The sequence below is a fragment of the Lissotriton helveticus genome, chromosome 6 (genome assembly GCF_964261635.1).
Source record: "Lissotriton helveticus chromosome 6, aLisHel1.1, whole genome shotgun sequence".
Classification (NCBI taxonomy): Eukaryota; Metazoa; Chordata; class Amphibia; order Caudata; family Salamandridae; genus Lissotriton; species Lissotriton helveticus.
The window spans coordinates 16,254,735-16,282,545 of record NC_136067.1 but is presented as its reverse complement, the minus strand read 5'-3'; the positions used below and the strand labels follow the sequence as shown (position 1 = coordinate 16,282,545).

Below are 27,811 nucleotides of genomic sequence, written 5' to 3'. Positions count from 1 at the left end.
TTTTTACAATTGGCGCCCAATGTGGGGCCCATCAGTGACTCGTGGATCCAGTGGGAGAGGTCCTGACGACAGAGTGAATGACTGCAACGATCGGGAGTGCACCTGTCCGATAGACCCTCGTCTGACAGCCGATCATCCGAACTTCAATGGTTCCGAACAGACCTCTCTCGAGTGATCTACGGTCCTGACTGGGAACCATCAGGAGTGCCGCGAGGATTACGAAGAAAAGAGGACGATCGGGCGCTGGATTCGGAAGACAAGAAACTGTCCATGCGAACCGGGTAAGGTCGTGTAAACACGACGAATTGCGAAATGATTGTTTGATTGTTTGGAAAATACTAGTATTACTCTTTGTCTATTTGTTTGGAGATTCGCTGTCTGCAAACGGAGAAACAACAGGCTCTCTCTTTGCAAGCAGTGAAGGATAGGTAACGCAGCCGTCGTGCCTATCCTTCTCCCCCACTGATTAATTATTTGAACCTGGACTACTGTTCACGGATTGTTTTCTGGAGATTCTCTGTCTGCAAACAGGAAAAAGCAGCCCCCCTTTACAGATAGTGAAAGGGTAGGTAACGCAGACCTTTGCGGGCCTACTTATTCTCCCCACTGAATTGTTTGATTGACCGAACGTTGACTATTCGATATTGGTTCATGAGGTATTCACTGCCTGCAAACAACGTAGAATAGAAATATTCTGTCTAGTCTTTGCACGCAGTGATAAGATAGGCAGTGCTGACTTTTGTCCCCGTTGTGATCCGTCATGCCTGTCTTCTCCCCACTGATTGGTAGCCTGTTTAGCCCGGACCGCTTATTAGAGATGAACCATCCGGCTCCACTGGAAGGCACCCCTAATAAGGACATGTTCATGAAGCATGGATTGATCGCTATAGCCTATAACAAGCTGTGGCATAAATACACGAAAAAGGATCGAGAAAGTCAGTGGCCACTGATAGGATCCTTTGATGATGACAAAATAAACGCGCTAGAAACAGCCCTTGGTAAAAACAAGACAACGCCCACTATGCTTGATAGTTTCGGCATGTGGCGCAAAGAAACTGAACAACGTAAAAAGAAAACTGAGAGTAGGTTGGGAAAAGAGCTGCGAAAAGCAGCCCACCTAGCTGCTCAGAAACTAGAAGAAGAGATAAAGGAAAGAGAGAAAGCCAAACAGAAACTAGAAATGGAAACATCAAGCCAGTGTCCGGTTAGAACGTCCTCCACGCTCTACCCTGATTTACCCTCGAAACAACGAGCCAACGATGATCTGCTGTTAGGTCCTCCGATCATCTACATGCCCCCTCCATATGCCCCTTCCCAACCTTTAGCACAGCACCCACCACCCCCAGGTACAAACGAGGGTAGCGCCACAGCTTCGGCCCCCATGGCCTCTGTGCCGGCCGAACTCCTTGTATTAAATACTACGCAAACGACAACGTTAGGCGACCCTGAGACCCGAAGGGTTGGTTCTGCAAGAACAAGCAGACTAAGCAAAGATGGGCGAGCAGGGATCGACAAGATAGCAAGGACACTGGTAGAAAGGAAGGAAGATGAAGAGTACATCACGGATATGTTTAACTCGTATACAGGGAGTCACAGACGACATTTTACCGTACGACTGTGTTACCATGTCTTGAACGCATACGAGGACCGATATCGAGACAAAGGTCCCGAGAGCCTAACGACTCTGTACCGGAAGGTCGATATCGGGGATGAGGGCGAGTGTGATGTGACGGACCTCCTTACGCGTACGCTTGAGGTTTTCCGCCACCTCACGGAACGAGAATCGGGAGCTAAACCCACGACATCCGTAGCGACCGAACCACAAACTGAGCAATCTAACACCATGATGCCGATACGAGAGGCTGCCCCTTACTGGGTTCCTCCACAAGGTGAAGGGACTAACGATGATGCAAACCACAAAGATGCAAAAGGAAGGGTAGTGTACAACTGGGTCTACCAGCCATGGGACCGGCAAGAGATTCTGACATTCCGGAAATCTCTGCCTGACCTACGTAAAAACCCCACTGCCTTCTATACTGAATTGGGTACAGCCCTAGGTTCAACGATTATGACCCTGGCTGACATCGACTTGTTTTTCGGGTTATGTCTACCAGCTGATGTGTGGAAGCAAATCCGGAAAGTCGACCACCTTGAGCTGTTTGGACATACCTGGTCACAACTCGATGGCATTGATAAACAACGAGGACCTGGACAAAAGCCTTTGAAACCCATTCTAGACCTTCCAGATAAAATCGTACAGAAATTAAAAACCCTGATTCCAGAAAAGAAAGTGGACTGGTCGATAGTAACGGCCTGTCGCCAGAAACCCCAGGAGGATGTATCGGACTACTTCTCCCGGTTTGAAACGGTGTTCTCCGATTACAGCGGCCAGGACATGACCACTGCAACCGGACACCATCTGTTTGTCCAGAATTATGTTAAGGGTCTGTCACCGGAGGTCTCCCAGAAACTGCAGGCTAGCGAGAGTAGCAGCCTCCAAACCTACGGCTATCCTCCAGATGGCCCAATATTATGAACATCAGAAAAATGAAAACGATAGAGCAACAGAGAAAAAGAAGAAGGACTTTAAAGAGAGGGTGATGATTGCCCAACTGCAAGGGGTGACTATAGGACGAGACCAATACCGGGGAAACTATCAGACGAACGTCCCTAAGACTGCACTTCCCAAGGACCGCACTTTGACTCCCCACATTGGACGTACAGACATTAGAGAGGACCAGTGTGCTTTCTGTAAAGGAACTGGCCATTGGAAATCCCAGTGCCCAGTTCTTCTGGAAATAATCAGAAGCAAAGACCCCAAGGACATAGCAAGTGGACCGAGAAATAAGGGACAACAGCGAGGGCCCCCAAATGACGCGACTAACGACAGATCAGGCAGACCAAATACATTTGATCGACCCAGACAGAACCAATGCCAGCAATCTGACTACGATGACGCCCACAACTTTGCATAGGACCGCCAAGGGCAAGGGAGGGATCCAGTCGAGCTCTATGTTGACCAGCAAGGCCCTTACGTCACTGCTAAGGTCTTGGGTACAAAGTCTCCATTTCTGGTAGACACTGGCGCAACACGTAGTGCGTTATCTAAACGACTGATTCCAAGGGCACCCTTGTCTGGCTCACTTATAACATCGACAGGTTTCGATGGAACGCCCTCCACTAACCCTTTGTCCGCCCCGATCCTCTTCGACTTAGAAAACAACACCACTGACACCACGTTTTTGCTTTCCTCCAATAGCCCTGACGCCATTATGGGACTTGACTTATTGAAACACTTCCGAGCGACAATCAGATGTTCTCAAGACGGAGTCCGAGTTTTCCTTTACGACAACCCCGTTCTGCTTAGACATTGCCCTCCCCGCGCATGTTTTCCATCACCGACGCTGACACATCCCTGCTTGACACTCTGCCTCCGTATCTGTGGGCCAAGACGGATTCGGACGTAGGGCGCATGTTGATTGACCCAGTGCACATTACTGTCCGACCAGACGCAACACTCCCAAAACTTCCACAATATCGGATATCGCCCGAGGGAGAGAAGGCATTGGTAAAGATTATTCAGTCGCTGATAGACGCAGGAGTGGTAGAGGAAGTGGTTAGCAACGTTTGCAACAGCCCTATCTTGCCCATCATCAAGAAACAGGGGGAGGGAGATGAGAAAGCATACCGTTTTATCATTGACCTTCGAGAGATCAACAAAGTGGTGGTACCCCAGTACCCCGTGGTCTCAGACATCACCACCATCCTGACTTTGATTCCTTCTACTGCCACCACCTTCACTGTCATTGACCTCAAAAACGCATTCTATTCCATCCCCATCCACCCAGACAGCCGATATCTCTTCGGCTTCACCCTAAAAACCCGCTCATATAGGTTCTGCCGAGCACCCCAGGGCTACACAGAAAGCCCTAGCATCTACAGCCAGGCCCTCAAGAGACAACTGGATCAAGTCCAGTTACCCGATGGAGTGGTGTTAGTACAATATGTCGATGACATCCTTTTGGCAGCCGACACCACTCCATTAGCAGTTACAGCCACCATTCAACTCCTGCACTTCCTTGCGGAAAATGGCCACAAGGTCTCCAAGAAGAAGTTGCAATTCTGCCAACCCCAGGTCACTTACCTAGGCCACCTTTTGTCCAAAGAAGGAAGGAAACTCACTCCCGACCGGATCCAAACCATTCTCGAAACTCCTGTCCCTAAGACCCAGAAACAGGTTCGCTCCCTACTAGGCCTCACCTCCTTCTGCCGACAGTGGTTACCAAACTTTAGCCTCGTTGTGAAACCGCTGCTTTCTCTGCTAGCTAAAGATGCCCCCTTCCCACTCCCTTGGACCCCTGAGTGTCAAACCTCCTTCACGGAACTACGAGATGCCCTTTGTTCGGCCCCTGTCCTAGGTACCCCCGATTACACAAAGCCCTTCTCCCTTTACACTCACGAAAGGGAGGGGTGCGCTTTATCTCTCCTGACCCAGTCCATTGGCCCAAAGCAACGACCGTGCGCTTACTTCTCTGCCACTCTTGACCCTGTAGCCAGAGCCTTGCCTTCCTGCCTTCGAGCTGTAGCTGCTGCTGCAATCTCTAATTCCAACAGAGTGAGGGGATCGTGCTCTCGAATTCCCTCATGGTACTGGTACCCCATGCAGTTGACACCCTCCTGAACCAAACCAAGACGCAACACCTGACGAGTGCACGACTGACTGGATATGAACTGACTTTGCTTGCACCCCATATCACCCTGAAAAGATGCACCACACTGAACCCGGCAACTCTGTTACCCTTACCAGAGAACGATCCCAATGTGCACCCTGTACATGACTGCGTGACTCTTACGGACGAACAGACTAGAAGTAGGGTTGACCTCAGAGACACGGCTTTTCCTGACCCTGACGGAGAGCTGTGGGTGGACGGTTCATGCATCAAACTCCCCGATGGCACCACTTCCGCTGCCTATGCAGTCACCACGGCTTGAACTGTATTCGAGACAGCCTGCATCACGCAACGATCTGCCCAGGCAGCGGAACTGATTGCCCTGACACGAGCCTGCATTCTGGCAGCAGGAACCACAGCGAACATTTACACCGACAGCCAGTATGCCTTCGGGGTGGTTCACCATTTTGGGCTCCTTTGAAGGGAAAGGGGATTCCTGACCTCACACGGCACCCCCATTTTGCACGGGGATCTAGTCTCCGCCTTGATCGAAGCTGTCCTTCTCCCCAAAAAGCTTGCAGTCGTCAAATGCCAGGCACACAAAAAGGTGACAGACATTATTGGGCAGGGAAATGCACTAGCCGACATCACTGCCCGAACGACAGCTGAAAATAGGACGACAACACATATGTACGTGACCAGGTCACAAGCAGAAAAATGGACTGACGCTAGGGACACTATTAGAGACATTCAAATGGCTAGCACACAGCACGAACTGACTGAATGGACACGGGTGGGATTAAAAGATGACGAAGGCTGCTGGCGGACAAGAGACACAAACAAATGGTTGCTACCTGACTCGTACCTGATTCCCATACTGACTATGGCACACTCTCCTGCCCACATAGGATCAGCCCCCATGATTGAACTTGTCTCCAGAGTTTGGCACAATGATAAAATCACAGACTCCGCCAAACGTCTGGTCCAACAATGCTTGATATGCCTGCAACACAACCCCGGGAAAGGAACTGTAGTACCCCGGGGAGGATTTGGGGTCCCAAATCACCCGTTCGAAGTCCTGCAGATGGACTACATCCAGCTAGACAGATGCCAAGGCCTGAAATATGTACTTGTTGTGGTATGCGCATTTAGCAAATGGGTGGAAGCATACCCAACCCGTGACAACACTGCTATGGCCACTTCAAAAGTACTGTTAAAGGAGTTTTTCCCCCGTTACGGCCTTTGTCGTATTTTATGGAGCGATAATGGCCCCCACTTCATAGCCGAAGTCATCCAGCTCATCTTAAAGGGGTTGGGCATCAAGCAGAAGTTCCACGCAGTCTTCCACCCCCAGTCTGCTGGACTTGTTGAGCGACACAATGCCACACTAAAGCTGAAACTGGCCAAGATAGTGGCTACCACGGGTCTGAAATGGCCAGACGCCCTCCCACTGGCATTGCTATCGATGCGTTCCACCCCCACCAAACATCACTTAACACCTTATGAAGTTGTTTTCGGCCGACCCATGAGTGTCTGGTCTGCACCGAAACCAACTTCCATTCATGACGTCCCGGACGTCCTAATGTCTGATTATCTGTATAAATTGACTGAAACTCTGTCTGTCATTCATCAGCAGGTGCAGCAGGCCATCCCCGATGCTTCCAGGGGTCCGGGTCACGCCATCCAACCTGGAGATTTCGTGCTGATCCGAAACTTTCAGCGGTCGAAGAGTTTGGAACCCCGGTGGACGGGCCCCTGGCAAGTGTTAATCACCACCCGGACGGCTCTTCGTGTGGAGGGGAAACGGCACTGGCTGCACGCACACCACTGTAAGAAGGTCTCCTCGACACTGGCCACGACAGAAAACATCGACAACCAAGAAGAGCTCCTGAACAAGGACCGACCGTCACTAACCTGCTATCCTGATACCGAAGCACTTGAACTTTCAAAATTCTCTGATCCCACTGTGCCATCCAGAGAAGGGTATTTCCTGCGTCGAAAGGAGGGAGCTTCGGCTAAGTAGACCACGGACTAAGTTAAATCTCAGAACGGTGACCTAAACACCACCAAGGGTCACCCGGAGAGAAGCTAAACGAAGTCTGTGGTTCTGCCCGCTACCGAGCACCTTGAAGATGATGGAAGCGCCAGATAAGAAGATGATGGAAGCGCCAAATAAGAAGATGATGGAAGCAACAGGAAATACCCACTACCGAAACCCAAGAACAGACAGACTCCACAGCTCAAAGACAATTGCACTCTTCATCACATTCCTTTTCTGCTTTCTCCTCATGACCACACTCTGGATTATGGAAGAAAATGCACCTGCTCACGAAACATTCCTGACCACTGCTCAGCCTACCACCATGAAGGAACATTATCTGATTTCGCTCTCTCCCCAACTCAGAGAGAGGCGAAAGGAGTTTTGGAATAACTCTTTCGTACAGCTACTTCACCAGCACAATCTCGCCACCAATGCCACCAACTGTTGGATCTGTGGGTTGCTACCCCACGCCACTGGACACTCGATACCATTCATCCCTTCACCCTTCTCAGTTCATGGCTCCTGCCTTGCTTGGCTGATCCTCCTGCAAGAAAGCTATAAGGACAATGCCACCTCCAGCAAAACCGTAACGCATTTCTTCCACAGGGTCTGGCGAAACAAAACAAAGACACACTTCTGCCCGCAGACCTCCAACGACTCAATCCACATGGACATCCCTGCTAAAGAACGAATTGAAATGCAGGTGTTCAACAATCCAACCAGACCCACCTTCTCCTACCTGCGGAAACGAACGGCTGCCACCCTGACTGTGGCCCTGTCAGTCATCAACGTCACAGGCCACATGTGCATAGAAGGACTTGGGACACAGCTGGTTGGCCGCAGTGCTTGCCGTTTTACCAGAACTTTGGACTCCACGGATCCACCTTCCTTTGTGTCGTCCCCAAACATGTATTTCGTCTGCGGCACAAAGGCCTACACCTGGCTCCCCAAAGGCTGGGGGGGCACTTGTTTCATCTCCTTCTGGCCCCAGCGAATCATCATAGACAAAAACGAGCCAAGGACATTGAACAAGCCGACTCAACAGGAGCGCAGTTCCTCGATGCCATGAAGGGACTTGTTCCCCTCTGGGGCCCGATGGCAAACAGCTGTGCCATCCGACATCTGACTCAGGCAGTTGAGACAACAATGAACATCACAGCTGGTATCTTTGCTAACAACACCGCCGAGCTTCAAGCGGTCCGCTTGGTGGCCCTCCAGAACCGCCTTGTCCTAGATGTGGTTCTTGCGGACCGTGGTGGAGCATGCCGCATTATTGGGTCCAGCTGCTGTACATACATACCGGACAACTCACCCTCAGTGTACAAAGCCATCGAACACCTTCACAGACTCGCTTCAGAAGTCCACCAGGATCAGGAAGAATGGTCGCTTGGTGGTTGGTTCTGGAACACCGTTAAGAACTGGGGCTGGAGACTGTTCACCATTATCCTGATTCCTGTAGTTGTGATATGCGGTCTATGCTTAGGAATTCAATGTCTGCCACCTCTGTGTTCATTATGTACAAATTGTATTTGCCCTAAGACTGTGGACTTTGGGAACGAACGTATGGGAGCATTATATGATGCCGAGGTTAGGAATTTGATGAAGATTGACATTAAGTAGGCAAGTTGGCTAGATATGTTGAAAAGGGAGGACTGTTAAAAGTTAGGCTGCAAACGTCAACATTATCGGCGCCATCTTGCTCTTCTTGAACCCATTCGTGCACGTAAGCGGCAGCCATTTTGAGCACCATGGCCTCCCTGCCCCTCGCTGATAGCCAGCGCATCTCTCTCTCTCTCTCAACCTCGCAGGCACCCCCCCCCGCACGCTGACAACCCCCCCGCTCTCACATGCCTTGGGTCGTAAACCCCTCTTCAGCGCAGCTCTGCCCCGGAATCCCATCCTGTTCCCAGCGCGACACCTCCATTCATTCCTTTCATGGTCCCAGGCCCTTCGATACAAACCCCCTTTTCCTGTGTGCCCGTTTGTCTTCCTCGTTCCCAGGCCGCCACCTGGCCCTGCGGATACTGTTTATTGCCCCCCCCCGTACAGTAGGAAGCTTCCCCCATTAAAGGACCCTCGAATTGATCAAAGCCCCCTCCCTATGAGATCTGATCAACCCCACACATCCCGTGAATCGGCGGAATGTCCAGCTGCGCGATAATCATCACCTGTTGTGACCGGGGTGGGGACTTCAACTGTAAATGTGTGTGGGAACGGGCCTGAAGGGGAGATTCCGAGGATGTCCTTTCATACTTCAAAGCATTGCAAGAATGTGTTACCTGCAATAAAGATCATAAACCTGTGTATAAGAGGCCAGGCCTCAGAGATGCGGTTAGAGCACCTCGTGACGATACTTGCTGTCCGAATTGATGTGTTCTCCTCCGGAGAGAATAAACCCTTGTTTCCTGCCTTCCAGTCTCCAGCGCCTGCCTCTTCATTGATTAATATTTTGTGGGTTAAAGAGGCGATACCGCCGGGCAATACTTAAGGATCTTTGTTTATTGGTTGTTCCCTGACCTTTTTTACAGGTACATACAGATGGGAGTAAGTAAAGTCACCCCATACTTACCTGTGCATAGTTACCTTGTCAATGATTTGGCCCATGATACATTGGCCTCTTGATACTTTCTAGTTGATATTTTGATTGGAATACAATGCCCCCACTACTTCCGTAATTTAGTTGAGTCCACCTTCCTTGAGATAGCCACCCGCTGCCTATCTCCATAGATTTCTAACTTAAATGAATTCTATACTCTCAAACTTACTAGTGGCCAACAGCAGGGCTGTAGCAACTGAAGAACAAATGCAAAGGCAGAGCTAAAGAAAAGTAATCTGATCATTCAAGGACAAACAGGTAAACTGATCTTCACAATAGTAGCACCAGAATGACAAGATAGCAACTGCAATCCTGATATAGATGTGGTTGAGGAGGGCTCTCGCCTAGAACATATAGAATTATAGATGAGTGTGAATAAACTGTCATATATAGAATCCTCACAATGAAATGCTATTGAGATAAGTACCCAAAAGTAAAAGAAAAAGAGAGAGGGGAGAGGACCAACTCCCAAAGTCATTTTTCACAACTGTGAAGCCTACCCCTCCCATAGGTTAACATAGGAGATTCCTTGTTACATCTAATGAGCTGTAATTCCCAAATGGAAGGAGGTAGAGCTGTCATGTTTAGTGCCCATGGATTTCTAATAATAAATCCTCTTAAATAGTAAAGTTTCATTTATTTTTACAATTTTAAAAATGCCACTTTTATAAATAGTTTTTCACATAGGGGGGTTGGGTCCTTAAATGCAATCACCATGGATCCCAGAACTTGTAAATACAAAACAACAATAGGTGGCTGTGTGATTCATACACATTATTACTTTTTCGTGAAGGTCATTTCGCTCAATAAACATGATCTCTAAATCTTTTAATACTTTTGATCCAGTCACATTTCAAGCTTTCGATTTCCTTACAATGAAAGGAGAAGATACCATCAAGTAATTCTCAAATATGCAAATTGTTCTTAAAAAAACATTGTGCTCAATGTGAAAAGAAAAAACACAGATTTAAGCATGACAGCAATACAAGAATTAATACAGAAAGAAACATAAAGTATTCAATGTTCACCAATCCTGAAATTGAAGGTCCAGAGCGATACATTTACCACTGACGCCCTTGGTATACAGTATGGGGGTCCAGGCTTATCTAATATGGACTTGAAGAAATTGTTTTTTTGCTAAAACTTAATTTGAGTCCTTCCTATTGATGCGCGTTTTACAAGGATCTCCCAAAGGTAATGGTCTACACGTTTCAAACCTCAATTGCTTTACGGGTTCTCCTCAGGACAAGAGCTGGGTGAATTCTTGAGGAACGAAAAAGAGTTGCATAATCTTTGGCATTGGAACAGCAATATTGATGTTTAAAAACTGGAAAGAAAAACTATTTTGCTACCTAGTGGTAAACAGATTTTCTGTTGATGAAGCTTAATTCAATGAAGGCTTGTTTTTTTGGCAGCAGAGTGTGGGAAATACAGTCTTCTTTGTTGGCTTTGCTTTGATCTTTATTGAACACGGATGCTTTTTGGCGGCAGCATTGGGGCAGAAATGTCCTCTTTAATAGCTTTGTTTGATTTCTTCAAATGCTGAGGCTCCGTGTCTTGCTTCTAGTGTCTTGTTCTAACTTCAAAATTATTTTATAAATATAGCATTTTTCTACTCTTATCCCTGTGTGCCTGCAGCCTGTCTCCAGTAAACGTCTGGGGAGTGTGACAGTTGGCCTTTTTTCATTCCCTCTAGACAGCCGCACATAATGGGAGCTTAGGTGTGACTTAATGGGCCATCCTGGAAGGATGGGAGGCAGGAGCTGGGGACAGCTTCACATGTACACCTGAACAGGGTGTGTCCTGTCCTGATACAAGGAGCAGCATACTAGTGGTGGCTGGTGAGATTTGAAAGTTGTAGGGCGTGAAACAATTATCGTGCTGTACTGCAGCAAGCGATTCGAACCACCTACAGGAGGTTCAGGGGGGTTCCTCCCCAGAGAAAATTTGGAAAAAAAGAGTGGGCAAATAGTGCATTTTCAAGAAAATTTGAAAAAGCAGGAAGGTTAATAAAGCAACTGTGAATCTGTTTTTACAAAGACAGTGACATGCAAAACTGTCAGTCTAATCGGATTCATATCCGATGCCGGCCTACCATGTGCTCTGTCCATCTGTGCCACTGTGTACTATTCTTTCACAAGTCTATTGTTCCCCGTTACTAATTGACAGGAGAGGATCCCGGTGCTTCCCTGTGGCACAAAAGAGTAAACATTATGGCTAAATTGTTTGTTTCTGCTTGGGGTAGTCCCAGATGCATGTCTCAAGCCTCCCACCAACAAGGTTGTCTGTCGGCTGATAGCAATATGGCAGAGGGGGGGTTACGAAGGGAAAGGGGAGATAAGATTAGGCATGTAGAGTGAAGCAGAGGAGCAGAACAAGAGAGAGGGGCCGCAGGAGAAAGGGTGCACGATGAGAAAGGGAGACTAAGAAAGACATGAACGATTGGGGAGAGAATTGGTAACAGAGGGGCAAGCAGAGAGAGAGAGAAAGACAGAGAAAGGACAGGGCAAGGAGATAGACAGGGTGAGACACATAGTTATGGCCCAGCACCGATAAAGAGATAGAAGGGTAGAAAAGGAAGGAGAGAGACAGCAGAAAAGAAGAGGGGAGCAGAGAGAGGTAGAGAAAGGACGGGGCGGGCACACAGTCAGGTTGAAACGTCTAGTTAGAGACTGGCAGCGAGAAAGAAAGAGATAGAAAGGGAGGGAGTAACAGAAGGAGTGAGACAAGAAAGACAGAAAGGAAGAGGGAAACAGGAAGACGGCGTGAGAAGAAACATATAGCCAGACTTTCCGGAGAGCGCACCCTGGCCTAATGCGTAATGTTAGTATATTTGGCCCTTGGTTTTTTTGTGGGAACCCGAGATATAGTCTAAAAATCGGATGCATGATTTTACAACGACTGTCTTAACAACGAATTCCTTTACCACGAAGGCGAAACAACGAGCAATCCCAAACCACTACTTATTTAACAACGAATTCCTTAACCACGAAAAATCTATCAATTGCTCATTACCATTTTTCTTCAATGTGTTCTTTTAAATACACATAATTTGACATTTTTAAAAAACGTAATATTACATTAATTTTGTAGTGAATAATCCTTTTATTTACGTATTTTCCAATTAAAACTTTTGGCCACCAGATGGTAGTGTTGCATCTGTCAATAATCTGCTCAGTCCAATTCCACACAGGTTGCGTAAAAATCAACACGTTAAAGTTGCATACATTTTGTTTTTATTAGGGCTGCATGTTCTTTTGATCTTTAAACTGTCCGCTTTTTCTTTTGTCTGCACTTTTAAAATGTATTATTCAAGTAATTATCTTTATAGGGATGTAAGTGTAATTTCTATTTAGACTACCTTGATTATTTTTTCTTCTAATCCAACATTTTTAACAATTCTCACGCTTTGCTTCGCTACTGTATGCCTGCTGAAGTTCTAAAGAGTTAATGGCAACCTTTGTTCTTTTTGATTTTCTGGGTTTGTTTATTGTCAGTGACTCATTGCAGACCTTCTAATCTTCTGCATAGCCACAGTTTCCGCTTTCCTTGTCTCGAGTGAGTAATATGGGGCCATGAGCGTGTCTAGTCGGGGGGAGGGGGGGCGTAGAAGAGACACTCGTGAATTTTTTTGCCCACAACCATCCTGGCAGGATGACATGAGCATGTATGGTCGGGGGGAAGGGGGGAGGGGAGGGGGTGGGGTGGGAGGGAGAGAGACTCGTGGTTTATGTAAGTCGTGGTTTTAGAAGTCGTGGTTTAGGTAGACGTGGTTTAGAATTTGTCGTTGTTTAGAATTAGTTGTTTAGGCAACTCGTTATAAAAACATTGTTGTTTAGGATGTTTCCCCTAAAAATCATGAACAGGCCTAGGTTTCTCATTTGGCAATGTAGCTGGTGCTACACCAAGTTCCTTGGGCCAGATGGTCATAGCACGGTAGTTCTAATCGCTGCATGTTAGAATCTATGTTTTGGATGAGTTAGGTCTAAGGTGAATTTTCAGCAACCATTGGTCGACTACTTGGAGGCAGCGTTTTCATCCTACGGTGTCTAGTTCATTCTGGGGCAGATCTAAAATCAAGTGCCACAGTGTGGCAGCCCAATCCCTTTGGCTGCGCCACGCTGAGATACTTCGGAAGCACAGGGATATGGCATATTTACAAGAATATGTTGCATCTCTTTGCTTCCCCCTGCACTGGCGCACAAACTGCAACCATGCGCTGTTGCAGGCACCCTTGCACCATGGTGCAAAGATGCCTGCATCGTGGGGAGATTATTTTTGTGCAGGAAGGTGCACCTTCCTGCACAAAAATATCCACTACAGGCATTTTCCTCTTTCAATGTGTGCTGTAGAATGCAGCATGCATTGATAGAGGAAAAGACGAGGAGAAATGAAAACATTTCCCCTCGTTGCGCCTCACTACGCCACCTCTCGGGTGGCGTAGCATTCAGATGCATCTCCAGATTTACAATTTCTCGGAAATCTGGAGATGTGTCTGGTTCCATGGGTGTTGCGTGGGAACACCCACAGCAACACCCATGGACCGCCCCTTCAACGCAAAGTCCTGCATGTGAATGGGTCGTATTTGCAAGGAGAGGAAAAGTCTCCCAGGATGGCTTTTCCTCTCCTTGGAAATATGGAGGAGCCCCCTGCGCCACCAGTATTTCACGAAAAGTGACATACTGGTGGTGCAGGGGGCTTGAAAATATGCCCCTCAGGATTTTCTGATTTGAGTTGATCTGAGGTGAAGCGTAGAAATCAAAGCAGATCCATTGCCTCTTCAAAGTAAAATAACCTTTGTAATAGGATGATATTTAAGCTGGTACTGGAGTTTGCATTGCGTTGTTTGTTGCGTGACATAATAGTTTAGTAGTTTATGGTCTAAACGAAGTACATAATGAGTAAGTTGACTACAATGCAGATGAGGGATGGGAAAACAACAATGAAGTAGAGCCCTTTCATGGTCAAAATGTCTTGGGAATAGTATTATCCCTTGATACAGATGTGAGTTCTTATGCATGAAGATGATCAACATCAAACCAGATCTAATCAGCTTGTCTTTTCTTACAGCTGTGGAGTGGGTGGAGGTGAATCATCGCTCCAAGTCCTGGGTCGTGACCAGCAATTTTTGGCCTCTTGGAATTATGCTCCTGTCCCCAGTGGCATACCTGATCCGGGACTGGCGGTGGCTTCTCATTGCTGCCACGTCCCCTTATATTTTCATCGTTATCAGCATATGGTAAGTGGGGTGGAATACTGATCTGTGTTTGGCGGTCACTATGCCATCCAAGAGTCTGACCCCATGCATGGCTCTACTAGTTCATCTCATTTTATGCTCACCACAGCTCTACTCTTTCCTCTATCTCATTTTAACAGTGGGGTCTTAGACAAAGCTCTGCCAAGGTATCCTGATTATGGTCTGAATCTGTTCTCTTGTATGTCCATGTGCTGTTATCTTACACATAGTGTTGTTTGTTCCCAGTGTAACCCTGAGAAATCAAGCCGCATCACCAAGACCTTAAATAGTCATTGATACATTTTCAGACAGTTTGGAATAAGTCCTCAAAATGAGTCTCTTTTTATTTGAAGTCTGTTTTTATTTCACCCCCTAGGTTGGGAGTACGCAAAAAAAGGTGACACATGCACAGCGATAAGCCTACAACCCCACAGGGGCCGGCCGCGTCAGAGGAAAAGCAGTAGAATAACATGAGTATCGTGGATACTTCCTAACCTTATACACAGCGTTCCGCCTACAACCCAATAGGGCCGGCCGCGTCTGAAAATAAAGAAATCTTTCGGGCATGTCAAAAGGTCACTGCTAATAAAACCTGGCCCCTAGGGCCGAGTGCAGACCAAGAACTAGAACTAATAGAACTACCGGACCAGAGCGGTCCGAATTACAACCAAGAGCCTAGAAGGAGGCAACAGAGCAGAAAAGGTAACAGAAGAGAAGAAAAGAAAGGAATCAGAGAAGAGGAAAGAAAAGACCTAGAGGACAGCTAAGGGACCAGAGGGGTACGAGTCCTCGCAGGTATCACCGATAACAGGAACACCGGCCGTGTGACACATGTCGGACCCCAGGGCTATTATACCACAGGCCTGCGTGAGGTAGGGGGAAGCACAGCGTCGTCCACTAAATGTAACACCCTAAGTTTATGAGTCTCTTTTTGAAGATGGTTCAAGGTGTTCAATGTTTCATAACAATCAGTGCCAGCATCATCTACCCATGATGCATTCCCCTCTCCATCACTACTACCTTTCCTTATAGTTTCTGATAAATGTGTTCTGTGTCCCCTTAAACTAAACACTTGACGATGTCCTTCTCCTCATCTTTTATTCATCTTCTAGTGCCTAAGATTTGAAATCGAACAGATATCTACTTACATTATTTGTGACACAGTCTTCTCTCTTTCTAAAGGTGGCTTCCCGAGTCTGCGAGGTGGCTGTTGACCAAAGGCAAGGTGAAGGAAGCTCACGCCCTCTTGGTTCAATGCTCTTCAATGAACAGCCAGACACACTTGTCCTCCAATATCAACACTGAGGTGAGAGGAGTGTAGTAACACACCAGAACTCTCATGTAAACAAAGCTACAGACTGAACGCAATACCAGTCATGCACCCCAGCATTGGAGCATTACCTCCTTCATCCTTTCCCTTGCACTCAATTTGTGTTCTCACCCCTGTTACTCTTTGTCTCCCCACATCCCTTTTATTTTGATTTAATACCTCACATCTTCTCTCCTAACTCCATCCCCCCTCTCTCTCTCTCTTCCACCTATTTCTTATTTTTCTCCCACCTATTTCTTATTTCTGCCTCTTCCCCTTCTCTCACTGTCCCACCTCCCTTTTCAATCAGTCATTTGTTAAGCGCACTACATACCCGCAAGGGTCTCAAGGTGCTGGAGAGGAGGTGGGGGCCGCTACTGATTGAACAGCCAGGTCTTTAGTGTCCTCCTGAAGGTCAGCAGGTCTTGGGTCTGTCGTAGGCTCAGTCGGAGGGTGTTCCATGTCTTGGCGGCGAGGTGGGAGAAGGATCTCCTGCCAGTGGTTGTTCTTCGGATGCGCGGGACGGTGACGAGTGAGAGGTTGGCAGAGCATAGCTGGCGGTTAGGGGTGTAGAAAGAGAGCTGTCTGTTGAGATAGGCTGTGCCGGTCTTGTGGAGTGCCTTGTGTGCGTGGATGAGGAGCTTGAAGGATATCCTCTTGTTGACGGGGAGCCAGTGCAGGTTTCTCAGGTGGGGGGTGATGTGGCCGTGTTGTGGTACATCGAGGATCAGTCGTGCCGAGGTGTTTTGGATGCGTTGTAGTCAATTGATGAGCTTGGTCGAGGCTCCCGCATGGAGGGCGTTTCCGTAGTCGAGTTTGCTGCTGACGAGGGCCTGGGTGACTCTCTTTCTTGTATCTGTCGGGATCCATCTGTAGATCTCTTGGAGCATGCGGAGGATGTTGAAGCAGGAGGAGGAGATGTTGTTGACTTGTTTGGACATTGAGAGTGTTGAGGATAATTCCCAGGTTGCGTGCGTTGTCGGTGGGGCTCGGGGCTGCCCCCAGTGCCGTTGCCCACCAGGAGTCGTCCCAGGCTGACGGGTTGGAGCCGAGGATGAGGACCTCCATCTTGTCCGAGTTCAGCTTCAGACGGCTGATCTTCATCCAGTCGGCGATGGCCTTCATTCCTTCATGGAGGTGGGCTTTGGCGGTGATGGGGTCCTTGGTGAGGAAGAGGATCAGTTGAGTGTCGTCGGCGTAGGAGATTATGTTGAGGTTGTGCTGTCGGGCGACGTGTACGAGCGGGGCCATGTAAATGTTGAACAGTGTCGAGCTGAGGGAGGATCCTCGAGGTACGCCGCAGATGGTCCTGGAGGCTTCGGAACAGAAAAGGGGGAGGCGGACGCTCTGGGTTCTGCCGGAACAGATGGAGGTGGTCCATTCCAGAACCTTGTCTCGGATCCCTGCATCATGGAGGCGTGCGCGTAGTGTGCGGTGGCAGACGGTGTCGAAGGCGGTGGAGAGGTCTAGGAGGATGAGTGCTGCAGTCTTCCCGTTGTCCAGCAGGGTCCTGATGTAGTCGGTGGCGGCGATGAGGGCGGTCTCAGTGCTGTGGTTGCTGCAGAACCCTGACTGGGAAGGGTCCAGGATTCTGTTCTCTTCGAGGTATCGGGTTAGCTGTCTGTTAACGATTTTCTCGATGACCTTGGCCGGGAAGGGGAGCAGAGAGATGGATCGGAAGTTCTTGCGGTCTCTTGGGTCTGCCTTGGGGATTTTGGGTAGGGCGTTAATCTTGGCGTGTTTCCAGCTCTCTGGGAAGGTCGCGGTCTCAAGGGAGAGATTGATGATGTTGCGTAGGTGGGGTGCGATGGAGCTGCTTGCTTTGTTGAAGACGTGGTGCGAGAATGGGTCTGACGGGGAGCCGAAGTGGATTGTGCTCATGGTCTTGATGGTGTCATTGATGACAAGGTGTTGATAGAAGACCACTCAGAGAGCCTGGCTGATTGGAGGTGAGTCTCAGGCCCCTGTGATGCCTAACTGAAGAGTTTATGGTATGTGAAGTGAATAATAATAATAATAAAAGCAAAGGAGAACCTGAGATGTATTGTGAAACAGAGAATGCTCTCTAAGCAGTACAGCACACTCACTGACAGTGCACTCCCTGCTTAAATGCAGCCCTTCCTACAGAGTGTCTTGTGGGGTGGTTCCTGGGTGCTACGATATGTGACTAATGCATTTTAGTGTGGTGATGAAGACACCAGTACTAAAATGCATTTGTCTAATCCGTGATGAGTGGTACTTGGCAGGGCTTCCCATTAGTGGCAGAATGTGAATACATCCTCCCTACAAAAATATTCAAATCTGCATCTAAATAGGGATTTTTCATTGTGGGACTTTCTATGGACTTAGATGTCACCTGTGAATGTATAATTTACCCATCAGAGCCAGCTGTGTATAAGCCATGTTTTCATGTGTTTTTTTCAGGTACGGCCGGCGCAGGACTCTCCTTGTGTGTTCTGTGCTCACACTGGTGTTCGAGATGGTGGCTGCAGCATCTGTCAATTATCCCATGTTTGCCGTCTTCCGAGCTCTTTCTGGGATGTCAATTTCTGCAGTTTCCCATTGTCTTAACGGCATTATGTAAGTAAAGCTTTGATTGGCAGGAGAGTCTTTTCATCACTTACATGTAATTGCATTACTCAGACTTGGGATCCTTCTGTAGATCTTGCGGAGCATGCGGAGGGTGTTGAAGCAGGAGGAGGAGACAGCGTTGACTTGCTCGGTCATTGAGAGCGTTGAGTCGAGGATGATTCCTAGGTTGCGCGCGTGGTCGTGGGGGTCAGGGCTGCCCCCAGTGCCGTTGGCCACCAGGAGTCGTCCCAGGCTGACGGGTTGAAGCCGAGGATGAGGACCTACGTCTTGTCTGAGTTCAGCTTCAGACGGCTGATCTTCATCCAGTCAGCGATCGCCTTCGTTCCTTCATGGAGGTTGGCTTTGGTGGTGATGGGGTCCTTGGTGAGGGAGAGGATCAGTTGAGTGTCGTTGGTGTAGGAGATTATGTTGAGGTTGTGCTGTCGGGTGACGTGTGCAGGCGGGGCCATGTAAATGTTGAACAGTGTCAGGCTGAGGGAGGATCCTTGGGGCACACCGCAGATTATCTCGGAGGCTTCGGAACGGAACGGGGAGACGGACGCTCTGGGATCTGCCGGAGCGGAAGGAGGTGTTCCATTCCAGACCCTTGTCTCGGATCCCTGTGGCGTGGAGGCGTGTGCATAGTGTGCGGTGGCAGACGGTGTCGAAGGCGGCAAAGAGGGCTAGGAGGATGAGTGCTGCAGTCTCCCCGTTGTCTAGCAGGGTCCTGATGTTGTTGGTGGCCGGAATGAGGCAGTCTCGGTGCTGTGGCTGCTGCGGAACCCTGACTGGAAAGGGTCCAGGATTTTATTCTCTTCGAGGTATTGGGTTAGCTGTCTGTTAATGATTTTCTCAATGACCTTGGCCGAGAAGGGGAGCAGAGAGATGGGTCGGAAGTTCTTGAGGTCTCTTGGGTCTGCCTTGCGTTTTTTGTGGGGTGCGATGGAGCTGTTTCCTTTGTTGAAGACGTGGTGCAGGAATGGGTCTGACGGAGAGCCAAAGTGGATTGTGCTCATGGTCTTGATGGTGTCATCGATGCTCACGCTGGTCCAGGCTAGCAAGGGGACGTGGTCGATGGTGTGTGGAGGGTCTGTTATGTTGCTGTCTGTTGGGGCTGTCTGGGTGTTGAAGCTGTCGTGGATGTCTGCTATCTTGCTGTCGAAGAAGGTGGCGAGGGAGTCGCACAGGGCTTGTGATGGCGGAATGGCGTTGGTGTTGGAGCTGGGGATGGAGAGTTCCTTCACGATGTTGAAGAGCTCCTTGCTGTCATGTACGTTGTTGTCAAGGCGGTCTTTGAAGGAGGTCTTCTTGCCAGCCCTGATGAGGTGGTAGTGGTTGCGGACGGTGTCCTTGTGTGCTGCGTGGCTGTCCAGAGTTTGTTCTAGTAGTTCTGCAGTGAACCAGCTGGCTCTCTTGCTGGTGTCTATGTGGGGGGGTTTCTTCAGTGTTCAAGTTCAAATGATCTTTATTCGGAATTTAGGACATCCATAAAAGTACATACAGAATGAAACACATTAAAAGCACATAAAAAAAACATGTATAAAAGTTAAAAACAAGGTTTTCCAATTGAGTTTGAGCAGCATATATGGCATAAGGTACATAGTACATGATAAAAGAAACATGTACATATAATCATAGGTTTCAATTGATCCACTCCCTAAAATAATCATACATATCCAGACACACATATAGTTAATTTGTGTACAAATTATATCTGAATAGTAAAGTGCAATGTGTATTCCATAGCGCAATACTGTAGTCCATTATGCATGTTCCATACTTGCCCTTGATCTCACACAGACTTTTATAAAACAGCTTACAGTATATATAACTTCATCTGTTGACAACATTTGCAAAAATCTTAGTGCCAGATTAAAATCCCTTAGGTTATATTTGCGGAAGATTGGCATTAAATATTGGCGGATATACAATTTATAATAGCCACAGAACAGAAAGTAATGCAACAAACTTTGTTTCCCACCTTCAGAACAAGGACAGTCCAACTCTTCTAATTTTTTGTTATAACCAAGGGGGAAGCTTAGTAAGTTAACAATGCTTCCGTCCCGGAACCGGAATAAAAGACTTCGGTTCCATCTTCCTATTGTGGTTGACAGGTATCTACAGAGCTTGTTTGGAATATCATTACCTGAATCAGTCAAGGGCAAATATTTAATGACAGCAGATTTGGCAAATTCAGATCTCATCCGTTCCTCCTTGTATAAGTCAAGCAATGCCCGTTTTACACTGTTCTTGTGAGCAGGGACAATGGTATTAGGAAAGCTAAACAGAGAGCCATGTCCCACGCTCAACAGGCTGTTCTCGACAGCATTTAACCAAGGTATATGATGGGATCTTTCGCATAATAAGCAGTCCGATATTATGCTGAGTGTTAGGGACGCAGCTGGATTTGACCATATCTTTATCCAAAAGAGCGCAGGCCTTGACCTAATAAAATCAACAATATATGGCAACCTAAGCTCATTGTGGCAAATAAATGTGGGGGCGCAGGGAACTCCCCCCAGCACTCTCCTACAGAATCTGTTTTCCTCCAGCTGAAGAGGCGTGCTGTTACAGTAGCCCCACACTTCTGCTCCATATGTCCCCGTTGGTTGGCATTGAGTTCGATAAATATTGAGCATGGGGGTGATAACATCTGCCACTTTGGGTTGTCGGAGAGATAAGATTGAATTAATTGATTTACCAATCTTATTTCTTGCGTAGGCAGCATGTTGCTGCCAAGAACCTGTGTTAGAAAATAATAACCCTAAATAGGGGAAGGTACTGGTACATTTTAAAATATTGTCACCTGATTTAATTGAGGTAATGTTGTACTTTTTAGGTCCACAATTCATAATAAATGATTTTTTAAAATTGGTGTTTAAACCCAAATCGGACATAAAAGCAACAAACCCAGTAATTAAAGTTCTTAAAGCATTAGGTGTACGCCCCATTAATACGGCGTCATCCGTATAAAGTAAGGCAGTAATAGGGGAACCATTTATAATCGGTACATCCTTCGCAATCTTGCCCAAAGTGCTGCTCAACCCATTAATATATAAAATAAAAAGCAGAGGGGCGAGTACGCAGCCCTGTCTAACTCCTCTGCTAATAAAAATATCATCAGACAATTCGCCCTCGTTGTTAATACGTACTCTTGCCTTTAAGTCCCTATGTAGGTAAGAAAGAAAATATACCAGTGAATCATCTAAACCATATTCAAGCAAAAGTGACCACAACCTAGAACGATTAACAAAATCAAACGCGGAACTCAGATCCATAAAACCTAAATAAAGCGGGGACTTTTTAACAATAATATGTTTGGCCATAATCAAATTCAAATTAAGACACTGTTCAACAGTGCCCACATGGCTTCTGAATCCCAATTGACTGCAATGTAGAACATTATTGTCCTCAGCCCAATTCCTTATTCTTTTAAAAATTACCCTTCCAAGCACTTTTAGCGTGTTATCGATCAGAGAAATCGGACGGTAACATGCAGGGTCCGTCCTGTCACCTTTTTTGAATATCGGTACGATGACACTGTTCGACCAGGATTCGGGGATTGAGCTGTCAGTCAAATTATTAAATAAGTTACATAGTAAAGGGGCCCAAAAATTAATTTCGGATTTAATCTGGTCAATGGAGAGACCATCCGGGCCGGGAGCTTTATTACTAGCGCTCTCAATTATAGCGTCCTCGACCTCGGGTAATAAAATGTTTAGTGGTCCAGCAGTATTAAGTAGGGAGACAGTATCTAGAGAAGTGGCTGATATATCATAAATTTGGGAGAAATGTTCTACCCACGCCTCGCCAGTTATATTACAATTAATTGGTTTAATGTCTGAACCAAAAGATCTGAGGGACTTAACTTCTCTCCAAAAACCTGCCGTGTCTTTTAATGAGGCAGTACGTGTGAGAGAATCCCAATGGGTAATCACCAGGGCCTCAGATCTAGTGCGTAGCGTGGTTTTATATTTTAATCTTAGTTCTCTCACCAGTGAAGCATCCCTAGGATTGATTTTTAAGGCCGCCCTCAGGTCCCTGTTGGCCTTGGAACAGGAGGAGTCAAACCAGCGAGGGCCATGGTCAATATTCGGCCTAGCTGGTTTAGAGGATTCTCTTTTAATAGCCTCACAGAGTTTACCAAAGGCAACGACCATATCATTTCCTGAACTAATGTGCGACAGACACGACTCTACTATCTTAGGGTGTTTTTTAATTACTCTAGCTAAAATATCTTTATTATCCACCCCTTTCCATATTAATCTTAATCTATCAGTAGATAATGCCAGATTTTGTGCCCCAGTCTCTACTCTCAATACATCCTTCGTGGACTGCGGATTGTGTAAATATATTCTAAGCGGATAGTGATCACTATATGCGGAACAGATGACTTCTGCTTTTAAAATTATATCACTTAATGAAGGACAGATAAATATATAATCTATCGTGGAAGCACAGCCCTGGCCTATATAGGTAGTTGTTAATATATGGTTTGCACTAGAACCAGCAATTTCCATTGCATTTAGTAAGTCACGGGAGGCTAGATGGTTTTTCAGCTCTTCACCGTTTCTACATAGTGGGCTATTGCGGTACATATGGGCATTAAAATCCCCTCCAATGCAAATACCATTAAAAGGACCCGTGCTTCTGCCCCTCCATAATATCGTCAATAAAATTAAATATTATCAAAAAATTGTCCATTTGGGCGGGTAACAAAATCATTATTATAAAAATTAATTATGCATAGTTTCATCCTGTTAGTATATTTCATAGCCATAAAACATTTACCCTGTGTAGGGATCAATTTAGTTTGTACCCCGGGTTTTATTTTAGTCCAGATAGATAAACCCCCACTGGGGCGACCCATAGGTGAGGGAGAAGCCATTAAGTTATAACAGCAAAATCCCTCCATTATAGGTATAGTTGTACTCCAGGTCTCTTGTAGCATCAATATGTCACAGTTATTATTAACCCAATCTGACCATTCTTTAATTTTCAGTTTAGAGTTAACACCCGCTATGTTCCAACTTACAAGAGAAAGTTCGGAACCTTTTCAGTTTAGAGTTAACACCCGCTATGTTCTTCAGTGGTCCGAGGGTGTTGGCGCAGTCCTCAATCCAGCGCCTGAGGTTGTGGGCAGCGACGTTGGTGTTGGAGCATTCGGTGGGTGGGCTGAGAGCGAGGTTTGCGTGTAGTTGGTCTTCGGAAATTTTGCTCCAGCGGCGGCAGGGATCTGTTGGGTGCGATGGTGTGTGGTAGGTTTCTGGAAGGTGAAGTGGATGCAGCGGTCCAGAGGAGTTCGGTGGTGTGGCTGACAGAGAGGTGCGGGCCTGAGGAGAAGACGGGGTCGAGCATGTGGCCAGCGGAGTGGGTCAGCGTTGTGACGAGTTGTCTCAGTCCGAGGTTGGTGAGGTTATTGATCAGGGTTGTGGAGTTGTTGTTGTTCTCAAGGTGAAGATTCAGGTCTCCGAGCAGGATGTAGTCCCTGGAGGTCAGGGCGTGTGTGCTGATGAAGTTGGCGATGGAGTCGCTGAACCGGGTGCGGGGTCCTGGTGGTCAGTAGACGAGGGTGCCTCTGGGGGTGGAGTTGGGGTCTGTGTGGATCTGGAAATGCATGTGTTTGGCGGTGCTGAACGCGTCACCGGTGCTAGTCGAGACCTTGATGCTGTTCTCGTGGACAATGGCGATTCCTCCACCGACTCTGTTGGTGCGGTCTCTGCGGGTGATCTTGTAGCCTTCTGGCATGGCTATGGCGATGTCAGGTGCGGAGGAGTTGTTCAATCAGGTCTCTGTCAGGAAGGCGACATTCGGGGAGGTTGTGTTAAGCAGGTCCCAGAGCTCGACGGCGTGTTTGCGTGCTGCGTGGGTGTTCAGTAGTATGCATCAGAGGTGGTTGAGGTCTTTCTTGGCGGGTGGTTCGTCAGCTCTGTGGCTGGTGGAGCTGCAGTTACGGCAGGTGAAGGGACAGTGTGTGCGTTTCGGGGCGGCCTTAAAGCAGTTGTAGGTCCGTCCGGGGTTGAGAGCAGGCAGAGTGCTGACGTCTTAGTGGTGGCGGTCGTCATGGCGGGTGAGGGGGCCAAGGGTACTGGCGCTGGGCGCGGTCCAGGCGCGGACAGGCGCAGACGGACTTGCCGTGCTCCAGCGGTGCGACCGCGCAATGTCTGGCATGTATGGGGAGGTGGGAGTGAGGAACAGCTGGGAGGCGGGGCAGCGAATGGGCAGTCAGGGGGGTGGAGCCGCAGGGCAGAAAGGTCACAAAATATGGGTGAAACGAGTGGCACAGAAGGCAGAAAGGTCACAGAAATGCAGGGGCAGCACAGCAACAGAAGGCAAAAACGGGCAGAGAGTCACGGGGGCCGCGAGGGGAGCAGAAGGAAAAACTGTGAGTAATGCTATTTAGATGGCAGTAAAGAAGTTGGAGGACCATTATGTGCCGAAAGTCTCTATTATCCTCGAGAGTTGTCAGGGGGAAACAAGGTCTTGATGAATCTGTGGAGGAATTTATTACAGGATTAGGCAAATTAGCATCTTCCTGCAAAAGAGTGTATTAGGAATCAGTTTATGTTACATAGCAATCCTCATAAAATTAAAGAGCAATTGTGGTCCAAAAATGATCCCACACCATCCAAGGTCATCATTATAGCAAAGAGTGTTGAGCATTCACTGCAGTGTGTCAAAGACTTACAGAAGCAAAAGGAACATTCATACCCTGTTCAAATTCTGGGCATGAATTCTAAGAAGGGTGCTGTGGGTAATACTGTTTCCAAGGGTGTATGCTTCAGATGTGTTAGCCCAAATAATTTTCCAAATTCTAAAAAATGTCCTGGGGACAAAGCGATCCACAAGACCTGTTCTAAAAAAGGGTGCTATGCTAAGTGTTACATATTGTAAGATGTCAAGGAGAAATTTAACAAAGTGGATGTGGTGGGTGATCCCGCGGTGTTGCAAGTGGTGAATGATGTCAATTGTGTGTTGGATGCAGGTTGTCAGTATCTTTCGGACAAAGTGGGAACCCAGATCTCCATGATGATTGATTCTGGAGCCAAGTTGTCTCTCATTTCTGATGTTGACTTTGAGAAGAAATTTCAAGGGAAAATTTAAACTTACAGAGCCTGATGGTAAACCATTTGGTCATGGTGGAACTCCAATTGGCCACACCAGAAATTGTTAGGAATATTCCTGGATCACAATGGGACCCCCCAATTACAACTTAGAAATGTCAAAATTGAGGAAACCGGTTTCTCTGACTCTAGGGTGGATGTTCCTAAGGAATACTCAGAAGTGCTTTTGGATACAATTGGTTGTGTCAAGGGATATATGCATTGCATTCAACTTAGGAAACATGCAACCCCAGTTACATGCAAGGTGAGAAATGTTCCCTTACATGTGCAGGATGCTATCAAGCAAGAGTTAGACCGATTGTGTGCTGATGGGATTATTGAGGCCGTTGAAGTCTCAGAATGGGTCTCTCCCATTGGCTACCAAAGGTTCAGGTGATATTAGAGTCTGCATTGCATCAACAAACAGGTGTTGAAGGACAAGTTTCCCTTGTCTAATATCACAGAAATGGTCAGTATACAGAGTGGAGCTAAATTTTTCTCCACTTTAGACTTTTCATCCTCCGACCACCAGGTTTGCTTGAGTCCTGAGTCCGAGTACTAAACTGCTTTCATTACCCCATTTGAGGTCTTCAGGTTTAGTTGTATGCCATTTGGGTTATGCTCTGCTCCTTATGTTTTTCAGAGGCTTCTGAATGACATGCTAAGGAGCGTTCCGGTGGTCAAATGTTTTCAGGATGATGGTCTTATCTTTAACAACAGTCTTGCTTCTAATGTGAGCAAAGTAAATGACGTTTTGTAATTTATCAGAGATAAAGTAATCACTTTAAAAAAAGTAAATGTAACTTTTGCTTACTAGAGATCAACTAACATGGCCAATTTATTTCGTCACAAGGGGTAAAGCCCAAGGAGAAGTTAGTCAGGACCATCTGTGATCTGCCTCCACCGTAGAAGAAGGAGGATGTTCCTGGATCACAATGCGACTCCCCAATTACAACTTAGAAATGTCAAAATTGAGGAAACCGGTTTCTTTGACTCAAGTGTGGATTTTCCTAAGGAATACTCAGAAGTGCGTCCTGGCGCTAGTTGCTGTCCTTTGAGCAGTGAACGTTGTGGACAAGTTTACATGTCAAAGAGCCAGGTCTTTAATCCCTTCCTGAATGCCAAGAGATCGTGGCATTCCTTAGATGGAAAGGGAGGTCATTCCAGGCCTTTGCAGTGCAGGCAACAAAGCTTCTCCCACCCCACGTTGCTTTTTTGGTTTGTGGTACTGTCACCAATTTGGCTCCAAGCGAGCAAAGAGTTCTTTTTGGGATATATACCATTGAAACTTTCATTTCAGATGGTCTGATCCTGTTCCTTGAAGGGCCTTGTAAACGGTGCAGAGGGATTTAAAACTCACCCGATTCCTCACAGGTAGCCAGTGCAGTCTTTTGATTTCCCTGGAAATTGATGCTAATTTGGAAGCAGCCGCATTATGGAGTTTATTCAGAAAACAATCTTGACTGTTACAGTATCACAGCCTTAACAGGACAAGTGCTGTAACCACTGTTCACCGGCTATCAGGCAGCACAAACGGAAGTATTTTCTTAATCGATTAGAGAGTGTACACGGTGGCCTATGCCACGGCATTAACTTGGTCACCAAAATTAAGCCTATCGTCCACTATTGCTCCTACGTTTTAAACTTTTCTGTTGGGAGTAGGAAGAGTACCCATAGTGTCCGGCCACCAGTTTGGGGTCCAGTTTGTTATGTTATATTATGTTATAACCACTTTTATAGTGCAACGACTTACCCGGGGGCATCTCAGCGCTTACCTAGTGAAAGAGAGGTGGGTCAGACCGGAGCTGTAAGAATTCAAGCCAGGAAAGTTTTTAATTGTTTCCTAAAAGCAGTTTAGGTGTTCAGATGAGTGTCAGAAAAAATTAATGGATGTTAAGAAGTGATTCTCACAGATCTTAGTGGGAAGGGATTGGGAACAGTGCTCAAACAGGTTCAGGGATAACCCTGGGTGGAGTTTGCAGATTTGCGCTATGCGGAACTGGCAAAAACATTCTGCCGCGCTACGCAGAGCTCCGCAAGCGGCTGGGTTCCATAGAAAAATGCTGGTTGTGGCAATTCCATAGTGTGGATGCTTATCCGTACTGTGCAATCATCACAAATGCCACCTTGCACAGCTCAAGTGGTCCCTTATTTCCATTTTCTACCCCTTGAGTAGATCTTTACTCGAGCGGCAGCTTTCGCAACGTGACCATTCGCAATGAGAAACCTGACCACCCCGCGTTGAGAAATCTCGCCGGGATGTTTATTTTCCACGCTTGCACTTG

At 47.2% G+C, this 27,811-nt stretch overlaps 1 protein-coding gene across 1 annotated transcript in view; it reads left to right on the top strand.

Moving 5' to 3' along the window:
- The window catches only part of LOC144762144 (solute carrier family 22 member 7-like), a 235,376-nt gene that overhangs the window by 39,946 nt on the left and 167,619 nt on the right, over positions 1–27,811 (top strand). The window contains exons 5-6 of the mRNA XM_078647294.1: positions 14,378–14,546; positions 15,726–15,849. Of these exons, the coding sequence (XP_078503420.1) occupies positions 14,378–14,546; positions 15,726–15,849 (293 nt within the window). The remainder of the gene's footprint in view (positions 1–14,377; positions 14,547–15,725; positions 15,850–27,811) is intronic.